This window comes from Aythya marila, assembly GCF_965140915.1.
Source record: "Aythya marila genome assembly, chromosome: 7".
NCBI classification, from domain to species: domain Eukaryota; kingdom Metazoa; phylum Chordata; class Aves; order Anseriformes; family Anatidae; genus Aythya; species Aythya marila.
The window spans coordinates 23755297-23779446 of NC_139048.1; the positions used below are offsets into that span (position 1 = coordinate 23755297).

The 24150-nt window shown below is 33.4% G+C and overlaps 1 protein-coding gene across 1 annotated transcript in view; it reads right to left on the reverse strand.

Moving 5' to 3' along the window:
• The window catches only part of KCNMA1 (potassium calcium-activated channel subfamily M alpha 1), a 464321-nt gene that overhangs the window by 113518 nt on the left and 326653 nt on the right, over positions 1 to 24150 (reverse strand). The window contains exons 10-14 of the mRNA XM_082764953.1: positions 17975 to 18085; positions 15840 to 15945; positions 14316 to 14398; positions 11483 to 11552; positions 10467 to 10622 (exon numbers count right to left, since the gene is read on the reverse strand). Of these exons, the coding sequence (XP_082621079.1) occupies positions 10467 to 10622; positions 11483 to 11552; positions 14316 to 14398; positions 15840 to 15945; positions 17975 to 18085 (526 nt within the window). The remainder of the gene's footprint in view (positions 1 to 10466; positions 10623 to 11482; positions 11553 to 14315; positions 14399 to 15839; positions 15946 to 17974; positions 18086 to 24150) is intronic.

Genomic DNA, 24150 nt, shown 5'->3' on the forward strand with positions numbered 1-24150 from the left:
AAGTCTCAGCTTTCCTGACATTTAAGAAATGTCAGGAAATATGGACATTGGAGGTATAGCCTCCAACTCAGAGGCTAGTTCTTACTTTACCACCCCATTGGCACTCTTCTTTTAGCCAGTGTTGAACCACACCAGCACACAGCATTGTGCCTATCTTTCAAGCTAATAAAGCGGGTATTTTCTTTGCCTTCTTCAACCCAGTCTTTATATGCTTAGACCATTCAAATCTTGTTTTCCCACATATCAGTATAATCTGTGAAAAAATGCTTAACGTGTCAGAAAAAAAATAATAAATCACCTCTAAAAGCCATTAAAGACTGATTCATTGTCCTAGCATTTTGTGCCTATCCAGTACCACAAGTGTGAGGGATACAGTAGTCATTCATGCTAAGCTCACTGACTAAAATCAGGATGATATTACCAGGAAATAAAGCAACAGTCCCATTGAAAGGATTCAGAAAAGGAATTACATTTGAGCCTCTGGGGATGCAAAAGCACATGTCAGGAGTATAGAGTCCTAGCAACATAAATAAGACCTACAGCTGTGCTGTCTAACTTAAAGATCCATTTTCATACCATGTCCACACAGCTTGTACTGAAATGCTGTAATTATGATGAGCTTTTTAAAATTTTACAACTTAAAAGCATCTCTTCCCTGATCTACAGCTCATTTAAACCACTTGAACTAATCTCTACTGAATTTGAAATGCTTAGGATCATTGTCCGAACAGCACAAAGTAAAAGGAAACTGCAGTGTGTTTGACATGGTCATTCAGGTGAGGGAAATAAAATTAAGATATTAATATATAATATTATTTAATTAAATGAAATTTATTAGATCGGTATATTGTATTATTAAATATTATTACACTTATTTTATGTATTATTTTAGATTATAATTTTCATTAGAATTTAGTGTGACATAAGTCTCTGTTGCACAATTTTCCACTATTAAAAAAAAATATTATACTGAAACAGCTATTTTACCAGGACTTGTACGGTATTTTATGTATCTTTTATCCTACAGACTTGGTACTAACTTGGGATTCACCAGTCTTTTCCTAATGCTAAACTATTCAAAAGGCAAACTTTCAAAGGAACTTTCTAAAGAACAGAATAATTACAAACTTTTTAATAACCCAGTAAAATATCAGTTACAAACCAATAATTTTTTAAAAATTTTCTTCTGCTGCTGACAGGCTGCCAGGTAATGAGTTACTTCAGTTCTGGAAAAGTAAACAAACAACTACAAGAGTAAGTTACAATATGGAGATGATCTAAATCATATACTCCCTGACAAGTGGGCTGCAAACAATCAAAAGAAATTTCTTCCACAGAAATTGTTTCACCATTCGGAGACCATGTGTGATGCTAAAAGGGATTTGCATTGTGTTATTCTCCACCACACACAGAGAAGGCATATCACATTTTTTATAACCCTTTTATTTATGTGAAGCTTGCAAACGTTGCTGATCAGAAGTTCTTTATATATGGAAAACAGATAAAGTGCCGACTGGATAAAAAACGGAGTAACGACAGTAAGAACATGTTTGTGACAAGCTCTATTTTGTTGCTTTTTCTTAGATTGACACCACCTGGGGTTGGAAAAAATATACAAGGAGAAAAAAGATAAGCATAAAGATAGCATAAGGAAAACCAGAGTAAGGTTGTTTTCTACTCCATTTCTCCTTTCTACTTTCTTTCCTGGCTTTCATTTCTTTAAGCTACTAGGTTTGATTTGAAGGAAGGAGCTGCAGGACTGAAAAACAAAACAAACTTATTTACATAGTAGTGATCAAGATTCATAAATTCACCTTCCTGTAGTGATTGGAATGTTGAAGATATGTTCTGTTAGGATACTACAAAATGTTGATTAATGACTTTTAAGAATTGCTGATATATGGGATGTTATAAAAGATTATTAAAATATAATGGAGAGAAGATGATCTTTGCAGTTTGTCTTCACCTGACCTATGATTTTTTCCTTGTAACTTTAAAGAGATAGATGGTCACCTGCCTGGTATTTTGTGAAAGGCAGTACCTGCTGGTCTGCTAGAAATGAAACAATGATTAATAACCTCCAGCATTCAATATTTAATTTCTTAATTCCTTGAGTCATGCAGACACCCTGCATTTTAAGTAAGGGCTCCACAGGAAAACACAATCAGTTTCTCCTCCCATAATCCATATCAGCAAGGTACTAATTCTAAAACATTTACAATGACAAAAAAGTACTCCTGAAGTATCAGGAGTTACTATACTCTTGACTAATTTAGGGCTTTCTGATACTTTGTAGTAACTATTAACCTCAGATACTGTATCCTTAAATAATTTTGTTTATTTAAAATGTGCATTTATTTTATTTTAAAAATAACTTGAATGATTGTAATCCGTTCATTTTTTTTTTTTGATTTAGTGACACTCATATTTTACTTATCTATTCATTAATAATTTGTCAAAATTTAACCATTAATGTGCAGATGAAAAAATCTGTCCCATATACACTTACAAAACAGATGTTTTTCATGTCATTTGGCTAACAACAATGGAGAATAATAAAACGTTTCGCTGTACTCAGCAAAAAGAGCTGAATTTGAGGTGAATATGGTCAAGATTCTACTAATCAAGGTTACCGTAAATCTCATTAGGTAAAACTATGAAAATTACTATGGTTAGTTAAAATTATATCTTGTATTTAGCCTAGCTGAAAATGTCACCAGTGAAGAGAACAACCTTGATTTTAAATTACAAAACATTCAATTTTATGGTAATCCACTTCACCCTGATCTTATTGCACCCTACTATCATTTAATATTTTCCCTTCTTTCTTTTTTAATTTCTTGCATGTTATTTCCATTTTATTTTATTCATTTAATTTTATTACGATAGGCCTCTACAGATCTCATATAAGGTAACACTTTTAGTCCCACATTTTGTGGGGGAGGAGAAGAGAAGCAGAATCTTCTAGCTCAGAAAAAAACACAGACTTTTTTTTTTATTTGATCACAGAATAAAAAGGTATGCTTTGAAAAAGTACTTCTAAAACACCAAAGCCTAAATGTTTTCAAATCTCCAGCATATGATATTATAACTACATGAGGACAGAAAAAAAAAGTCAGACAAGCTTTAACAATGCCCATTCATGTTTCATATACAACTCTTGATGTTCCCTAGATTTTGACTATAAACAAAGGTAATAGGCACTTCCTATAACCACAGATGCCACTTACCTCTGCAGATTAATAATAACAATTTCTTCTTATAAATCAGGTACTTAACTCGACTGTTAATTGTTGGTAATTCAGTTATTTAATATATCTCTTTTGGTTTTCGCAAGTCATTCCTACATGCTTTGTGCATTTACATCTCAGATCTCTGGAGTTCAACAAATCTCAGGCAATTTTCTTCAGTCTACTCTATATTGAAAGTACAGAAGAATGTTCTCAGGGGGATTTTAAAATTAAAGCCTACCATACTGCATGCCACGTATAAAAAGCTTTCCTTTGTGTTGCACTGTTTCTACAGAGGATAATCACACTCTTGGGGTAAGATCCGCTCCTCTCTGGCACTCAGTAAATTACTCAGAATGGAGTAAGGTAAAGGACTGTTGTCCAAATCCTCAGTCTGAGTTGAATCAGACATGGATATTGCTCATAGCACATTTCAGAAACACTTCTCCAGAAGTATGTCATTGATGCACCATCTCAATGATGACACTATTATTTTTGTGTAGCCAAAACTCTACAGAGACAACTTAATCTACCTCTCTACTGTAGCTTTTGTGTTCTAAATTAATTTTATGTTCTAAATAAATTCTCTTTCAATTTCCTCCTTATTTGCTCTAGAATTTGTACTCTCTTGTCCACCTAAGCCTATTTACCAATTTTCTAGAAAAAAGGAAAATAATATTTATTTTAAGTTTAACTTTAGTTAGACTTAAGACCTACTAAGTTTTAACTCTTTATAAAGGTTATATGCTTTAGCCAAATGGATACAATTGTGCGTGCATTTTCAGATGAGGTGATTTGGGCTTTTTAAAGGAATTTGTCCTCTAGTCTCCCCATGTATATTTTCCAAAGATTTGTTAAGAAGCTGGATGGGAAATTTGCTTAACCTCAAGCTATCTTAAATTTATGGCTTCTTTTTGGGCTGGGAGAACCAGAGGACCAGGCTCCACTACATTTCTTCATTTCTTATGAATCTGACTTTCTAAGAACCAGCAGTGTCTCTTCTGTCAAGAAGCTACAATAAAACACAGCTAGAAGAAGCAACAATGGTCAAAGATCGGTTAACTGAAGAAAAAAGATGATTTTTCCTTGGTAACTAGATGAAATGAGAAAACTTCTGCAGTGACACAGATGACAGACAGATTATAAAAGCTGCAATGGTCTATGTTCCTCATTGCACCATTAAAAGACCAAACTTTGAGGTCTATAGGAGAGAAATCTTTCTGAAATGTAGCTTTACATTTCCATAACTAGAATCAGGCAACCTTCTTTAATGAGTAGTAGTATAATGTACTTCTTTAACATATTCATCATGAACTAGATAGCTAATCGCATAAGGAAAGTCCACCTGAACAAGGAGGGAGAAGTGTTGTTTCATTTACTCTTCAGGAACAGACATTTTAAGAGAATTTCAGTTTGTAAATCACTAGCAGTTTTGTCACTTGAGAAGAAACTATTTAAACTGTAGAAGAATAATATTTGCAACAGAGATTACAAGTTTGTTGTCAACTCCTAACTGGAACTGAATGAAGACAAAATCGATCAAGAGCAATTCTATTCCCTCTCTCTTTTTTTTTTTTTTTTAATTTAAATATGGACCCCCTACTTTACTCATGCAAATATTGTACATCTCAAGCATATTACCAAGCAATGACAAAAGACAGACACTTCTACATCCCTTTCCTTTCCTTACAGAAAAGGAACATTCTTCTGTTTGGAAGACATTCATCTGCATGATCCTAAGTAGCAGGCTTAGCAGGTCATTCTGTTATTTTTACTCCTGAAGTTAAATAACTAATATACTTCAATCAGATACTGCAGCAACATCAGTAAATGTAACATTCTATAAAGATAACAAGATAGTACAATTAGTGATTTATAATGCAACAACAAGGAAACATTCATGATCATTGACTGACAGCCACGCTATAGCATACATGTATACTATATTCTTTTGATTTTTATGTTGAATCATAGCAAAACGTTATCACAGGATGCTATGCTGGTTCAGATAGTAAGAATTCATTTCTCTCTTCAGAGACCTTACAAACTCAAGAGCAAATTCTAACAATCAGTGACAAAAATTTAAGTTATTACAAACAAAGCTAGCTAAAGAGCATTTATCTCTTTGTGTGGGATCTTACACAAAATGTGTCATACAGTGGTTTGAACCTACACCTCTCACATTTTACTCTAGTACTCCTCTGCTCTCCTCTATCTGTATATAGGCACAATGTTGTTATCTGCAAATACATTTACATAAAACAATCATTTACCAGCAAGACAGAGAGATCAAAAAATGATGTACATCTCACAAACACAACCACTAGTATTGTCAGGACACCTTAACACACCCAGCCCTACACCCTGTCAGTATAAGTATCAGCAGTTCGGTAGCCCCAACTGATCTACTAAAGCATTTGCTTTTCAGTGTAATGACATAGTTACATGTAAGAAATTGAGTGTATCTGAAGCTGACAATGCTATATAATCTTTTCCGTCAAAATTTAGGTCTCACTATCAAGACAGAGAACTAAGACTAGAATTGCAGTATGACTTGGGATATTATACTATACTTTTCATTTATCAAGGAAAAGCAGGGAGAGGATGATGGAATGTCTTTATAAATATTAAGGAAGTGACAAAATGAAAATTCCTTTATAGCATAATTAAAATACCTGTAAAGCCTGCTACCTGGCATTGAATAAACTCAGCTCATCACCATTCAGGGAAGAGCAAAAGGCAGCACAAATGCTTCAAGACTAATTTCAGATGTTTAGAAGAACACTGTCCATTATATATTTTGAAATATGTTTTATTTGATAAACAACCCTATTTTATTGGATAAAAAGAAAAAATAAAAGTGCTGTAGAAACCACGTGAAAGTTGTCAACTATTTCCTTTTTAAAATACATATAAAACTTGCTTTTCAAAGATGCCCAGAAGGTCATGTGGAGAAATGTTTCACCAGAACTGCCTAGAGAATAACCTCTTCACTGGAGCAATTCATCTGAGCCCTAACTAAGCTGTTTTCTTTTATATACATCTAACACAGGGACTCCTGCTAGCACCAAGGCTCACAATGCTTCCAGGGCTTCCTGATAATTTTCTAATTCTCTTCTCCATCACATTTTATTTTCTGGCTACATACATGGAAATAAAGAGGAAGTGAAAACATAATGTTCTTGACTGGTAGCTAAAAATAACATCTCCAATGTATTTTTAACATTTCCTCATCCCCATTCATAATGCCCTTTCAGTCTATGCAAATTGCTTGTGTGAATGTCTGGCTTCATTGTACCTTTAGACACAGAAACCAAAATCTGACTGGTAAGTGTCAGATAATTGGCTCAAAGCTGTTCATAAATTCCTAGCAAAGATTTAAACTTCTCAGATTTAGTCTTATAATCAAATTTCCTTAAGCATCATTAAGTGTCAACTATCTCTTTATTTGATTCTGTTGTTTTCCTAAGTCAAGGTACTCTGTTTATTACACAGCCTCCTTTCCTCACACTACGAGAAGCTGCATTTTTCACCTATTTTCAAGTTCTCCTTTATTAGAGGAAACTCACTGAACTCACTCATACTCATTCTCATATTCTCAACAGCCCAAGACTGCCTAAGTGGCCAAAAATACATAGAAAGCCAGCTGCTGTGTTCCATCAGTGTGTATAAGCACCCGTCTGATGTAAATCTGCGTGGCTTCATTATGTCCATCTCTCAGCCTGTACTAGAATAGAATATATTGAGAGAAGCGGGCATTGCATACATGTGGGTGTGAGCAACAGATGCCAAAAGAACCCACAGAACATTCCTGCTCTCAAAATAGCTTAGAAGAGAACTGAGACTGCTCTAGATCATTTTTCAGTTCTGGAATGATGCCTACTGTCTTACCAACAGAGCAAAGACAAAACTAATTCATTTTTGGACTTGTGTTACACTCAAGGACCACATTCCATACTTTATTAATTTATGTAACAATACTAACTCATGTTGGATTCCATGATTGCAGACAAGGACAAAATTTGACCACCTCTGCCTCTTATTCTATTTACTTACTTTTTGCAATGTTTTTCATACAGTTAGACTTCTTGTATGCATTTGCTAATCCAAACAATACTGAAAGTGCACTACAGTATAGTATTTCAATCTTTTGCTAGGACTACGCAAGCAGTAAGTCCTGATTTCTTTATTAATACAACGATAGCACTTTCTGCTATACAAAGAACAGACTATTGAAAAACAGTTTATACGTGTAAAGCTTTTGGCTTTTTTTCTCCCCTCAACATGACTTGTTGAACAGTCTTTTCTCCTTTAAGTGTTTATAGACCCTTTTTGTTACAACTGTGCATCACATAATCTTTTTGAGCTGATTTTCTTTTTATCCAGTTTGTTGCCAAAAGAAGCATAAAAGATTCCATGTGAGATTACATTTCTAAAACCAAAAAGAAAATATTAGACACAAATATAATATTTTGAGGTTTCTTTGTTTGTTTTACCTTTAATATTAGGCAGACTGTTTACACAAATCATTTTGTTATAAAGTAACATATAATGAGTTAAATGTGTGCAATGTCACCATCAATCATGTTTGCTTTTGTTTGACTGCCCAAGCATTTATGGCACATTAAATGACTTTTGAATCACATTAAAAGAAGGAGGAACAAACACACATTTCAAACTTTTTTTTTTTTTTTTTTTTTTTTTTTTTTTTTTTTGAGAGAGAGAGAAATTTCAGTAAATCTCCCTGGCAATCTCCTATCTTGTGTGAGACTATACTAATGGCTCAAGGAATTTATGAAGGTCTGACAGCATGTAAATTCAGTACTGTAAATGAAAAAGATTGGAAGTCCTTTTAGGGAACTTACATCTTTCTTTTCAATAGAATCCTCCTTAACAATTCCAATTAACATAGCTGTTCTACTACAATACTCTCTTTAAGCACAACCACCACTTAGTAACAGCTTTCTCTTTCAAACACAGCTTTTGGAGTGAGATAGTTTGCAGAAAGAATATCCTTTCAGTTAAATAAAGAAAGAAACCTTTTGCTATCACCAATTGATTTGAATTATAATAGAAAGAAGTATATTCTCAGTTCTATGTTTATTTTACTTTAGATTTTTACACTCAGAGTTCTTTGAAAATGATTACATCAATTTTACTTACCTGGATAACTCATTCTTAATTAAATAGCAAAATTTTTAACCAACACTAGCAGAGTCTTGCATTCTACCGATGCAGTATTTGACAGCATTCTGTTAGTGCCACCTGAAGTAACACAATTTAAGGTATGTCTGCATGCTACTCTGTTTATAGCTGCATATAATCACAGATACGACAACAAAACTGACATTGATACCTTCCTCTAAATCAAATTTGTTGTTATTTTTATGTTTATTCTGTACATATAGAAGCAATCACAATCAATAAAATGCAGACTGTCTTAACCCATTTAGATCCCATTAGAAGATTGGGATGGTTTCTACCTCAGCAAAGGGGCAAAGTGATTTGCAAAACTGAGTATTCAGCTTAAAACCGTTCATCAGTGAAACAGCCCAATGCATGGAAATTATTATAAGATTACCTTATAAAATAATATAGGGTTGAAGATGGTAAGATACTGGTGTAAGTGGTCAGAGACATTTTCTGGAAAGTTGTTACCTTTAACTTTGCATTTTTTGACTTGTATAAATATTTTAAGTTCAAATCCAGACCATAAGTGTGTGTCTCTGGCACAGTTCCCCAAAACCAGACACTTTCTGAATCTCTCTTTCTCTTTTTTTCTTTCTTTCTTTCTTTATTTTTTTTTCCTCACTGCAAGTTGAATTTCATCATTAAAGTAACTTGCATTAAGGCTGGGGCTGAAGATACTGGATTTTCTTGGAGATAAAAGATTTTGGAAGACAGAAGCTGAACAAAAGTTTTTGACCTACTTCTGACATCAAGAGCAAGTTCACAGAAAACTTTGCCACACTAATTTGAATATATTAGTTTGACTACTACAATTTTTTGAGACTCCTGAGAGTGCATGACCTGAATGAATTTCACAAAAAATTGATTTTTCTTCAGGATATAAGTAGAAAGAATTAATGATGAATCATGGACAGTTTTCAAGTTTGGCTTTACTGAAGTAAAACAGCTTTTTTACTTGAATGTAAATAAAGATGCAAGCAGCCTAAGTGCAGACAGTAAACTGCAAAGCCCAGATTTATTTCCATATTGCAAATGGGCATTTTTTGACAGTATGTAGTAGTCACAAGAATCTGTGGTCTCCATTACCAGGATTCAAAGAACACCTTAATAAGAATTTCAGGATTTCTTGAGAAGTGAATAAAGACTCACTACTCTACAATGAAATGCGCACTTCTGTGGAACAGTCCTGCCTTTCTCACCTGATAACATTAGGCATTATGTTGGTATTTCTTTGTTTGTGTTTTTGTTTGTTTGCTGTAGTTTTTTGTTTGTTTCCCTTGCTAACTAGCACAATGGACTTGAAATGGCCTTCCTTGTACTTCAGTGTTTCCTGTCCTATTAATAACAACTGTGCATCCTTGATATTTGGAACTACTGTCCCAGACAGGGGAAGGAAGCATGAGAGAAGCACTGACTGCTTCAGTCAAGGCCTTAGTCCAATTGCCACAGATGTCTAAAATAACCGCATTAAAATTTTGCCATTTAAGTTTGAAAAACCTCTTTTACTGAGAGGAAACGCAAATGAAGTTGTAGGATGTTTAGCCTTTGGTTCCAACACATTTCTTATTTACTCTCACAGTCAAAGGTCCAAAGAACAAAATGATCAGTCCTTTCTTCTGGGCACTTTTTTTTTTTTTTTTTTTTCCATATGGAACATATATAAATCACATTTTTGTTTTAGCAGAAGGGACTTTTCTCACAGATAAACACATGGTTTGTTTAAAGCAGAGCAAAACACAAAACACCAGAATTATCCCCCTTGAAATGGATGATAGTTTGAACAATTTTTTAACACCAAACTTTCCAAATAAAAACAAAAACATAACTTTGACAGAACCTGACAGTTTTCCCAATTTGCAGCAGGGATCTTTTGCATGCAAGTGTGTGGTGTTTTCTTCTTTGTTTGTTTGCTTTTTTGTTTGTTTGTTTGTTTAACAGAAGTTCTTAATGTGTTCCTCTCTGTTGCATATTTGAGCCATGTTCTCTATACAACTTTCTGACAAACGGAATTGCAGACTAAAACATTCTAATGAGACAAGGCATTACCTTTATGAATGATCTCATAGAGAAGAGGTTGGCTAACATTGTTGAAAGGCCAGGTGCCAGGCAGCTCTGGGCTATGAAACCCAGCTTGAGCTCCGCAAGACAGATTGCATCATCCCCTTCTTTCCAGTTCCAGCTTGGGATATTTAAAAGATGGGCCTGAAGAAAATAAAATAAAATGAAACAAATAAAATAAAAATAAAAATAAACTCCACAGGTGAAGAGGCAGAAATACTTCTGTAAATAAAGTACAGTAATGAAGGAGATAGAAGTGAATGACTTTGTTACTGGGTTTATTTATTTGTTTATTTTTCTGACTAGGGAAAATTACTTTAACTACTTAAAAATTAGTTATATGCTAAGAAGCACTCCAATCTTTTATACATATTATTTTAACAGAAAAAAATTCACATTTCTCAAGCTGTGTTCTAGATACATATATGTGGCTGTGACACTCTGGCAGGCCCATACTCGCATCTGAGTGAGCCTTAATTTTCACCTTAATTTTTTATTTTTTTTTTTGAACCTGCAGTTCGACAATTACAGATCCACATTGCCGTTTAAGAAATATAAATTAACTATAAATGGTTAATAAGACTATAATTCCATGTGAGTTTTTTTGTAACTATCCATAAAGAATTGACTTTTCACAAGAGCTGACTTGACTAGAAACCACCAGTTCATTTCAGGTAGCTCTAGTGCAATAAGCTTGACAAGATTTACGGATTCTGAGTGGTTAAAAGTTCACCTGGAATCAATAGCAAGTATGGACACTGTACCTTTGAGAATTATATCCTAGGTAGTTAATAAATGTCAGAGAATTTTGATAAGGTCACTTGCATATATAAATAAAAGTGAATTACCTTGTAACTGGATTATGTGACAAGGCTTATTAGGGTGTTTGGAAAGAAAAATGCTTATTGTTAGTGAAGCTAGAAAAAATAGTGTATGAGTGCAAGGTAGCAAAACACAAAGCAACTAAAACCTGTGGGGAGATACACTACTGGTTATCACATTACCTTATTATGATACTGCAACATCTGAGTGATAATTCTTATCTTCGGATGGTAATTCTTTATTGATATAACTCTAAAAGTAAAATAAATATATGATTAAAATAACATATTTGGACGTTGTATCCCAGCACATCACTGTGTTGTCAAATCCCACAGTTAAAACTGTACTCATGTGTTTGGCTGTAAAGCATAATAATCGAAGTTAAACATATGCAAAATTTACATCTAGTCAAGTTCATTTAACAACCGTCAAGTAATACTAGACAACAAACTTTAGGACTTACTCAGTTTAATGGCTTCCTTACAGATTTTGCAGAAAAAATAAAAATACTTGTTTTAGCAGCTTTGTTCAGATATCCTATTCTTTGTGATAAACTAATAATACACTTGCAATTATTCTCATCTTTAGTGATTACCTTTGTTTCTTTGAATCAATGTAATCAAGTTTTGCAATGATAAATGTCTGAAAGGACATTTCATCCCCCCTTCCATTATTTGTTTATAGTTGTTAGACTTCTATCATATTTAAACACCTTGAATGATGATTTTATTTGACTTGAATCCAAGTGCAAGTTCATCTTCATTTTTTTCTGCATTATTCCTAAACTCGATATTGAAATTGATATCTGAACTCTGAATTTATAACAGATAGGTCTACTTCCATAATCTGCAGCTATTGCAGCTATTCTTCGTTATTTAATGAGGGTAACATATATCCAGCTGTATACAGATTGGATATGGCTGGAATAAAAATGCTGTAGAACTGAATAGATTGATAATGTGTTAGGAAGAGAGAATGAAAAAAATGCAGTAAAATTAATGAAAGAAACAAGCCATGTTCTGTATGATCAAACTTAAGAAAGAGAAAAAAAAAAAGGTATTCATTATTTCAATTTACATCATCTTTTAAAAGGACAAAACATTTATTCCTATTAATTTTCCATTTCTTTCTGAATTATTCAATTAAATATTCAATTTAATTGAATTAAATTCATTTAAATGTGAGAGGACACAAGAGAATTCCAGTCTTGAAATTACACTTTTGCATTTTATTATATTTAATGTATTAAAAGTATTAAATGTGTTAAGAATGCACTAATCTGCAGCTGAAATACTTTTAATATATGTATGCAACTAACATGGAAAATATATTTTTTACATTAAAACACAAAAGCGTGACTGAAAAATAACATTAGGCATATATAAACCCTGCCCCTTCCACAGACACCCAGGTATCTTGTGCATAATGAACTTCTTCTGGAGAAGTAGCTTTATTAAATTTCTTTTTATTTCTCCTATTTCCTTCAAATCCTAGAATGCAAACATCTGACAGACAAATAAAACTGGTTCAATGCACTGGTCAATTTTGTTTGAGAATTTTGTTTGAGAATTTTTTAACAGATCTTTGACATTTTAATTTTTAAAAGGTCAGACTGGTCTCATTAAAACTAAGATTTTATGAACAAAACACAAAAAAATTGAATGACTTAGTTTTACTGTAACTACCATCCACATCCATTAGCTACCATCCACTAATTGATCCTTTAATCCTCTTCCTTCAGAGGATACAGGGAGGAAGCAGGACAAGCTTTGGTGACCCCTAATATAATAAGCGACTTGTTATCATTAAGCAATGTTGGTCTTCAGAGTTAAAAAGGAGGATGGATCTTGGAGACCACTGTATCATTGCTATCATGAAGTTCATACCTCACTTTCCCCAAGTAGTGTGATTACTTGGGATATCAGATTTACTGAGGAGCAATGAGGTATGAGGTGATCAAAGGTCCTTCTGTCCCATTGTCAACACCAGCCCTTGCAGGGCATGCATTTATGTAATTTATTGTTGCAGCAGCACAATGACTTTTTCTTTCCTTTCACTTTTGTTGTTCCTGTGCATAGTTATGAATACTTAAACTCTAAGGTTTACAAAATGACAAAGAGTACCAAAGCTCATGCTCCATGTGGCCATGTCATCCCTCACCATAACATCTAGAAAAAAATGAGTTTTTAAAGTAACAAACACAGCAAGCAATAAAGATCCAGAAGAGAGATGTTGCTTGCCAGTGGATTTGGAGAACATTAGTAAGTTACTCTGCTGTACTCTACTGTACAACAGTAATCACAAGCCAAATAACTGCAGCTGATTCTATTCTGGATGCACTAGTACTGTAACATTCTGAGAACTAGTACTGTAGCATGACCTGTAAGTGGTTATAACAAAGAAACAGAAAAGGCGCTACATAAAGCTCTCATGTCCCTTTTGAAAGGATGCATTTTTACCTACACCATGAAAATAGAGATTTACAGGCCATTTCTGGAAAAAAAAAAAAAAGGAAAAAAAAAAAAAAGAAAAAAAAAAAAGAGAGAAATTCAAATCTGTGTGATTCCTTCATTGACTTAGCAGAGAGGAATACATAAATTGTTAGTTGTTTATACAATTATACAATTACAGTTGAGCTATGCTGGAAAAAGAGCAATCAAATATCTGAATATGCAAAGATATTGTAAATGAGAAAAAACGGCCAATATACATGTACAAAGTCCGAAACAAATACTCTGATTTCAGATTTCACTTTTGGTTCAGTTTTTCCTGATTTTTTTCTGACATGCTATAAGCTAAACTAAAACAGTTTAGGCAGGAATTTAAGGGTATCCTCATCTCTGAGATTCTGAGACATCTTAAAATTTGCCCCCTTAAGAAAACTGTGAAATGGTCTTCAGGGTAATTTATCAGCATTGACCTTCAGATCAGCAATAAAGCTGTATGTGGAGGATATGGCCTATTTGAACACCAGTTGGCTAATCAAATTTAAGAATTAAAAATTAATGACATTACCTCATAATGTTGGAGGCATCTTCAGCATCTGGGTCAGCGCAGTATTTATTGGCAAGAATTAGGCACGCATCTGCTGACTCTATCTGAGACACCAAAGAAAAAGAAAAATAATTAGCAACCTCTGTTTTCAGCTATTTGTTCATGATAAAGTATTAGGGATTCCAACACTGCCATCCTGATTGTGTGTCATAATACTAATAAGAAAAAGTGTTACAAGATTTTATAAGCAACGTGGGTGATGGCAACAGCTTTCATATACACATAGCAATTTATTGAAGCTTGTTAATGGTGCTCAGATAAGGTTGATAGTTCCATTCATTACTACTATGTTGTATTAAGCTAAAGCACGTAAGTTTTAATATCCTTTAATTTAATAATTATAATTCTATATATTTTTATTATTTTTTATTTATTTTTATTTTTTATATCTTTTAATATAATGATTTTAATATATTTTGTAATCAGATACTGAAATTTAGACCCCTAAATCCATAGGAAGTTCCTGTTATAGTACTACAGTGCTCCCACTAGTCTTGCAGTTTTGTTTGGGAATTTAAGTATCCTCTTATTACAGAAAGGAAGAGATGGCTGAACCTATGATTTAGGATCTGAGCATGAGTTTTCAGGAAGCACAAGGACAAGAGAACTTATCTGTTCACAGGACCTCTATGTTCATGCAAACCTTAGCCCTATTTAACTAAAAGCAGATGACAAAAGATTTTTTCATTGTATACAACCAAATATCAACACAAAAAATGGTGTAACAGAGAACAAAATACCAGTATACAACTTCATGGTAATAATGAGAACACTGATGAACTGAAACACAGTATGCGTTGGGCTACAAAAGGTTAAGCAATTTCTGTAGCCAAATTGGGCAGAAGACACAATTACTACTCCAGAAAGTGCTAACGCTGCATTAAAACCTTATTGGCTTAAGTAGTTGGTTTACATTCCATGTGAGGGAAATTAAAAAAAAAAAAAAAAAAAAAAAAACAAGGTGGTGCTCTATAATAATATTTTACTACAGAGAGTTCTAGACAATGAACTACCTGATTCTAACTACCAAGTATCTTAAGTTGTATTTTTATCAGGATTCTAGACAATAGAAAAAGGATTTGACAGGTGAAAAATCATTTTCTAATTGTTCTGATGAAGGAGCATTTTAAACAATTACAGTAAGACAATGTCCTATTATATCAAACATTAATGTTAAATAGACTTGAACTAAACCCCAGTGAAAAATTCATAAAGAGTTCAATAGAATGGCATACAATGTTTCTTAAGTAACAGCATTACTGTAGCTTTGAAGATCTAAAGATATATAGGAAACAAGGTTTATGGACAGAAGGACTGATACTGTAATATTGTAATCATTAGACAAGCTAATACAAAAGGAAAAAACATTTTTGGGGGAGCATCTGAATAAAAATATCACTTTTTAGATATTATTTTATTAAAATAATGCAATGAGTAATTAAATAAAAGTCAGGTAGCAGGAGAACAGAACAAAAGAGCTATTACCTTCACTCTTGCCAGGTCATGGGGATTAAGGACTGAACCCTGATAAAATTCCACCTGAGTGAAGTGTCGTTTAAAGAGAGCCTCCAGCTCAAGGTTAGGGGAGATACTGCATCGAGAAGAGGAAGAAAACACAAGAGCAAACAAGAATTTAGTTTCCATAACAGTCCCAGTTTACTTCATTTATTTATAAACTGACCCATTTATTTATTAGGTGCTCAGACTTCTGCTGATGCTTTTTCTGTGGTGTAGAAACAGCATGTAGTACTTAAAAGACAAATACTATACTGCTTACACTTCCTCTCTTCTGTCTACGGCACATCTGGCCCATTTAATTGTGCCACTCTGCATGTTCATCATTTGTCACTTTTTCACATATGTGAATCCAGAAGAACTGGTGCAAAAGTTTAAAAACATCCTCTCACAACATTTTCCATAGAAATCATCTGCTAATGCAACAATCCTCTGTACCTACCACTCTCAAAATGGTTGATTGCATCAAATAAGAGAGCTCAATGTAAAATCACTAAAATCCAGGAAAGGAATCCCATCGGGACCCTTGTGGCCTGTAAGAACTAGAATTAAAACAAACGATTTTGCTCTGACTTTGTCTTATTTCATTCTGCCATAAATGCATGACTAAATTGAAGAGCATCTATTATATTATAATACATTATATTTTCAAGGGCACAACCTTGGAAATACTTTTCTTAAATAGCTATGTTACAGGTACATGAGATCATTCTGATGCCAGATGTTAAATTAATAAGCAAATAAAACAGATACATGCAAATATTTTTTGGGGGTGGGTGGAGGAATAAAAATAAATAATAAAAAAAGCAGGCACAAAAAAGTAGACAGGTGCTGAACTCCCTTTATAAGCATATATAGTTTTGCAATTCCTATCACCATCACTGTGGAAATTCACTTTCCTCTTGCAGTCAATTCCTGTACTTCCTTAGAACTGGCAAACAAGAAAACAAATAAAGTAGTACCTTGAGGATATCATCTGTAATTCAATTTAAAAGGTATAGATAAGAAAAATTGTACAAGTGCTGATTCTTAGTTTTCCAGCTTCATTTGTTGAATTATCACAAATGATTAGCTTTTAATAATTTTCTTTAACAGGAATAAAAGTACAGAACTTGCTGCTAAATACAGAAATATCACTTATTCATAGTTTAAAGGACTTCAAAACAGATGCTACTCCAGATCAGAAAATAATCTGCCTCTCTCCCAAGCACATGGCTATTTCTAACAAGTTCTTCCATAGGTACACCTATTTCGTGTTACATCACTTGTTAGAGCCTGTAACTAATATCAACCACCTTAAGGCATTCTTCCAAATCTCACATGAAAAAAATGCAAGAGACAGCATGTGTAGGTATGTAGGGTAAAAGAACAGTACCAAGTATGGTAACAAGAATTTCTCTTCTACCTTCACTATAAAGTAATGCATTACATTACTTTACAAGTTAAAACTACCACATACACACTAAAACTATTTCTGTGCCCACATGTTTCTTTTTATAAATCTTGTTCAATACAAAATATGCACTTTTTCCTTGTGAAATGAAAAGTGAAAAAATATTTTCAGAGAGCATAAGTTCATACAACACACAGCATTTTTCACTAGTTTTGCAGATTTTACCAATTATGCTAGTTTCAAATAAGTATCTTATGCTAAAGAACTCTCACATCTATTTATTAGTATTTCACTATATATTTTTTTCTCATAATTAAACTCCTATTTGAGATATCTAAACCACGGTTGACGTGACTGGCTCTAAAATCTGTTTGCTTGAAATACTCATACAAGTGGGCTTAGCAATGCATTATAAAACAATTGCACAAAAATACTTTTCTTAAAAATGCTTCTTGTATTTCTTTCTTGTATTGTTTAAAATAATTTTTAAAATATTTTATTGTTTATTGTTTATTGTTTAAAATATTTTTTAAAATAATTAAAAAAAATGTTTACAAGCTTCTTTCTTGTATTGTTTAAAAAAAAAAAAAAAGCATATATTCATTTTACAGTTGTTTGGAGTTTGAAAGGTCCTATATCTTCCCCCACAACATATTACTTAATTCAATGAGTTTTAGTAACATGTGATAGGACTTATATTGAAAATACTCACTTATGCAGAAAGACGATTTCTACGTTGACATCATCCCTATCCTTGTGCAGGAAGTCCTTCAGGAAGTTGGACACACTTTCAAGTGTTATGTGACCACAGACAACTATGTGCCTGTTACAGAAAAATCACCGTTAATTTCACAAAGAAAGTAAAACAAGCAAGCAAGAAAGCAAAGAATAAAACAGTAATTTATTGGCCAAAAGAGTATTAGTCATCTTGACATTTCTCTAACACCTAATTCCACAAAGTCAGAAAAAATAAAACATCAATTCCAAAAGGTGATTTTCAATTCATAAAACATATACATTTTCACCTGCAAAGATTATTATCAACAAACCATTTGGTCAAGCATACTGCCCATTTAAGAGCAAGTGGCATCATTTATATACATATTTATTAGCTATATTAACCGGCCCATTTCAGTCATATTTCTCTATTTTACACATATGTTTTAAAAATCTTTGCTTCCTTTACCGAGAGATACTATTAAATTTTATTTATTTATTTATTTATGACATGATGAGACAACAAATCTCCCTAAAATTATTCTATTTTTTCCACAGTTAAAAGCTGACAATTTGGCCAATGAAGGCAGCACAAAGCTTGCCAATTATAGGCCATAAGTAATTAAAAAAAAAAAATCCTGCTGTAAATCCTACAGGGAGAATACATTACAATAAGAAATCATTAATTAACACACTATTGCAGTAGATTGATTAAAGAACCAAAGCTTGAACTAAGGTTACAAAGGTACTCCACATTTTTCCATTTATACTGAACAGATGTATCTGACTGTGCAAAATGGAAGCACATACCAACATATACATTCTTGAATTATACAAGAAGCTGAGGAAAAGGCCTAGGAAATTGCACTCTTCCTGACTTAATGGATCATTGTTCCTTCATTATTGTAAAGCAAAGTCCAAAATTTTCTTGATTAGAATATCCTACATTGTCTCTCAGTTTCCTTCACGGAATAAACTCAACCCATATTCCATTACTCTGTTTTGTGACATTACTCCATTACTGTTTTATGACAGATGGTGATTCTGATATGCCTAGTGCTAATATTTCCAGTCATCGCGTTGCTTACAGAAGTCAGGAGGATGGACAAGGTGATACAGACAATTACTGAACTAAGAAAACCAGCTTCGTTACAGTCATATGGTCTACACACAAATGCTTACAGAGACATAATTTCACAAACATATACAACCACTTGAGCTGCCAAATCTGAAGCATGGTATTTCAAAGGGAAAAAATAGACTGCCCAACCCTCACTTATTTCACAATTATTCTGTGGACAATTCAGTAATGCAGAAAGCCCATAGGCTGGAAACAACAAATAACAGGTGGCAGCAATGATTACTAATGGAATGGGCCTATTCTTGCTTCGTAATTTGGTGCTTGATGAAATGTGTGTGAAAATTGCACAGAACTCATTGGAAAAAGGATAATGATGCAGAGCAGAGAATAAATCAACAGCATATATCATGGTGTAAATAATATCACCTTCACTGTACTGTTACTTTTGCATTGGTTCAGGTGGTCACTAGGAAAGCAAAACACAGTATCAGACCAGTCCAGCACACTTTATGGTATTGTTCTACTACTACCACTTCTATAAACAGCATAGGACAGTTTAAAAGGCTTATTTAGAAATATGATAATTTCAAACACTCCTCTTGTATGAGTTCTCAGTGACATCACCAGGCCTTGGATATAATTTTAGTCATAGTAACCATAAAAAAAAATATACTTTTAATTCCTTTTGACAGGGAAAAAATATATGTTGACATGAGATATTTAACACAGAATTCGATACTACGAACTTTTATTGCTAAACTAGCTATCTGGATTGTCAGCTTTGGATTCACCAAGATTTAGCTCAATCTTAACGTAAGATTTTGGTGCAGAAGTATACAAAGCACTGTATGCTTCTCAGACTGTAAGCACAAAATCCCTAACTTCAAGCCTTACTGTTTTATGACATAGTAAGCACAATATCAGAAAACAAGACAAAATATATTAGTTCATAACTTTTTGGTGCAAAAAGTCCCAGAGGTTTCTTCTGGGATCTTTAGAGCTTGGCAAAGTTTCCAGCAGCCTCTGTGCTGCATAAAACCATGCCTGAATTCCCAGTCTGAGAAGCACCTTTCCTCAGTTTCCCTAAGCGATCAAATCACCTGATCTGCTGGCACTGCGTGTGCATGTATTATTGTGCATACAGTCTGATCAGAGGATAATAGCCTTTAATATAGGAGAAGATATGATTTCAAGCACTAAGATTCCCGCACTATCAAATGGATGAATGTCCATGCATTAATGAATCCAATACATCAATGTAACTAGAATTTTTCAAGAAAGTTCAGATTCTGTAAAGATGTTCAATAGCTTTGAAAATATGGACTAACCAAGGAGAAAAACTACAGAACACATAGAGTTTGTAGCCCAAGTTAATCTATTACAGAAGAAATTTTCACAGGATTGCAAGATTACAGGATACATGAGGTTGGAAATGACCTCCAGAGGTCTTCTACTCCAAAAAACTCCCACTAAAAGCAGCTGCATTTGGAACAATAATTCACTCTTGCTATGATTCTCATTCAGTACGGTTTCATACCAATCTGATTCAGTGAAAATAAAACATTTGGCTGTCAAATACACTTGCATTTGAGCATCAGGACTGATTATTTTGGAAGTGTCAGAAGGCATCTGCACCATGTGTTCATTTTAGCACTCTGATTTTGAGTTATTTAGGCATTATCCTTTCTTCCTGTCTTTGCTGTTCTCAGGATACAAGACAGCATCCTGAGCAGTGACTGTAACAAAAAACTCTCCTGGTTTTCAAACAATGTTTTCTGATGAGAGACTAACATTAATTTTTGGTTGGAAACTCCCACAAAGAAATCTCCTTTTACCATAAATTATGTTTTTGCTTAGAAGTAGAAGAAATTGAAAACAGATTTCCTATTTGCCCAGAGAGAGTTATTCAGTACATTATCTTAGAAAACTAAGAGAGCTTATATTGTTCCAATCTGTCTTGTGTATGATCTGAAGATTTATAGCTTCCTCTGTTTGTGCCAATAATCACTCCTTTTCTATGCACCACCCAGTTTTTACATGCACCATGAGGTAAAGTAAAGCCAATATATTGGATATCTTTTGCTTGCAGCTGGAGGTGCTTGGTAGGAAAATACTGTATTAATAATTTTGGTTCAACAGAAATATCTAACCTCAGCATTTAGGTTTTGTTTATGAAAATCCTCAGAAGTAATACAGCATTCATCTAAATTATTATTTTCTTTTTGTTACCTAAAAAGAAATTTAGAATTTTCCCTATAATATTGAAAACTAAACTTCATGATTTTAGATATTTTCATTGCTGATAAGCATTCAGGAGGACTACTACTTCTGTAAAGTAACAGTTGTCAGTGCAACTGCACCAGAGGCAAAATTTGGTGAATATAAGAATGGAAATCCATACTACGTAATTGTAATGTTGCAAAAATCATCTTTTACAGAGAATACAAAGCCTATCAGGGAATATATGTCATCAAGCAATGGTGTCCGACTAATCCATTCTTCTTCCATATCCATCTTCCTAATGGTCATTAATTACCAAATACAGAAGAGTACACTTAAATAAGAAAATTATTCTACCCAGCTGAAATTCTCTACAATACCTTATTTTTTTCCTCTCAAGTACTGACAATGAAACATCATCTAAAAATGCAACAGCTCCTTATAAAGTAAACAATATTGCTGATATAAGGTCCCTACCCACCACAAATACAAATAGTTTCAGGAAGAAAAAATGAAACAAGCAAAAGCTAAAACATATAGAATTCCTACATGAGATAATTGAGAACATATGCTTAATCCATGTAAATAGCACTGTAAATGAAAACAGATCCACTGTGAACACAATTCTTCAAAAAGGATTTTTACATGGTTCTTCCTTCAGAGGACACAATACAAAATGCAAATCTTTTGCCTGTTTATTTTGAAAGAAATTATATCCATTTTATTGGAACAAGTATAAAGAACTTGAAAAAATTCACTTTAACTAGTCTGTCATAATAAATCAAAGATAATAAATACAAAATTCTGTTCAGCATTCAGTTGAATACACAGTGTTCACTTGTCAAGTAACTGAATGATATATGGCACATATTGACCTAGATGTCTCTATAAAACTATAATATTTATATCAAATACATGTGCTCAGATATCTTTATCATCTTTCTGCTTAGTTTTCTGATCATACCTTTAACTATCAACCATCTCAATTCTTTTTTTTTTTTTTTTTTTTTGCATGCCAGTAGCAGACTGCTGTGGTTGAAATCAAAATGTCCTTCTAAAGTCTGTGTTGTTTTTTTTTTTTATCAACAAAGGACAGGTCTCAGCCACTTTGTCTTCCTAACAGAAGTCAATAAATGTCAACAGATTCTGTAGATATGATCTTCTTGTTTATCTGTTAGATTAGTATATTTAAAGAACGCTGATGTATAATACCTTGCTAGCTGCTTGTGCTTTTATGATTTACCCCAATATTAAGATACTATTAATTCAGTTCAATTAAGTGACAATTCTACACTTGTGTTTGTGTCTCTCCCCCTATTACTCAGTTAAACACATGCCTTATTTTAATGTATCATATATTAATTTATATATATATCAATATATATATCAGATTAAAATAAATGGAAAATCATTAATGGCACTCATTTAAACATTACCTCTGATGCAGACATGAATTTAATGTGTGATCATTATATATATTAAGAACCAAGAAGAAATAATTTCAATTTCTTAAACTCAAACTTGTTAATGGGCACAAAAAATGTACAGCCACATACAAGACCCTGATTAGTTGTGAATTATGACAGCTACAAAACTGTGGCAAGCACATATATATATACAGGTTTCAGTCTTGCTCAGTGAATATTGGTGGTATGTCACTGGCAACACTTAAATGCTAGATAGTGTTTTTCTGAACCACATAGAAATAATACAGAAAAATTCTGTTATGTAGGTTCTCAGATATTTCATGCCCACCAAAGTGAGATTTGTACTAGAGAAGAGGCTTACTGAGTGCATTTCAGTGACTTTATTCCTGGATAAATGGCACACTCCCTTGTTTAAACTGCATATTACAGTGTGCATCTCAGTTTGTTTGCAATAGCATGTTGTCCTAAGTGATTCACTGTAAGCTTCTTTATTTCATCTTCCTTGCTCAGGTACAGTTAAATGAAATTACCTTACATTATCATGATCTAAGAACTTGTGCAACACTTGTCTATAAAGCAATTTAAGAAATAAAAGTTAATATTCTTAGCTTGATGCATGCCTATGAAACTGCAATCATAAGAAGAAAGCACAGTAATTTGTTTCTGCTGGGGTCTGGATTAGATGAGAGGCCTCCACCAATTTAAAGGACGAAGACTTATTCTTTCATTCAGTCTTGATGGTACTATAATCCCTATCTACAATACTTCTCCTTTCATAAAAATACCACAATATTAGACACAACACAGCTACATCACCATGAGAAATTAGTGCATAATTTAGTATAAAAAGAAGCAGTTAAAACTGTTAAATGTTACTGCATATACAAGAGGTCCATACTAGAAAGCTTGTAGTGCAACACAGGAGTAAACCGTATCTCCACTGTCATCATCTCACTTGCAAACAAACTTTAATCTGATGCTATAATCACACAAAACCCTAGGCTTCCTTATCAGACACCAGACACGCCCTGTTATTATTTATGAAATTCCTTATATTTTCTTCTGAGTTAATTGTTATGCTTCCACTATTACTCTTCAAAGTTGCCTTAGGGGCTTTTTGAATGCTCAGTAAGCCTTTACAGACAATGCAGAAAGTAGCAAAAGCTTTAAAATTTCTGAACATTTCATTCATGAATACAGCCAGTGCATTTCTTGCCATTGAAATCACCCCAAAGTGTCATGACTGATTTTCTGCAAGAGCACCTGAGAGGAAACAAAGAAGTCATAATTCCTTAAAACTTGCTGATTAATTCACCACTTCTGGCATCTCATGTTCCCTTTCCTGGAATGTCCACACTGAAAATCATGGCTTGTATATTTTGTGGAACATGGTAAATCAGGGAATTTATAGAACAGAGTCAGTCTTTCTTGAGACAAAATTTG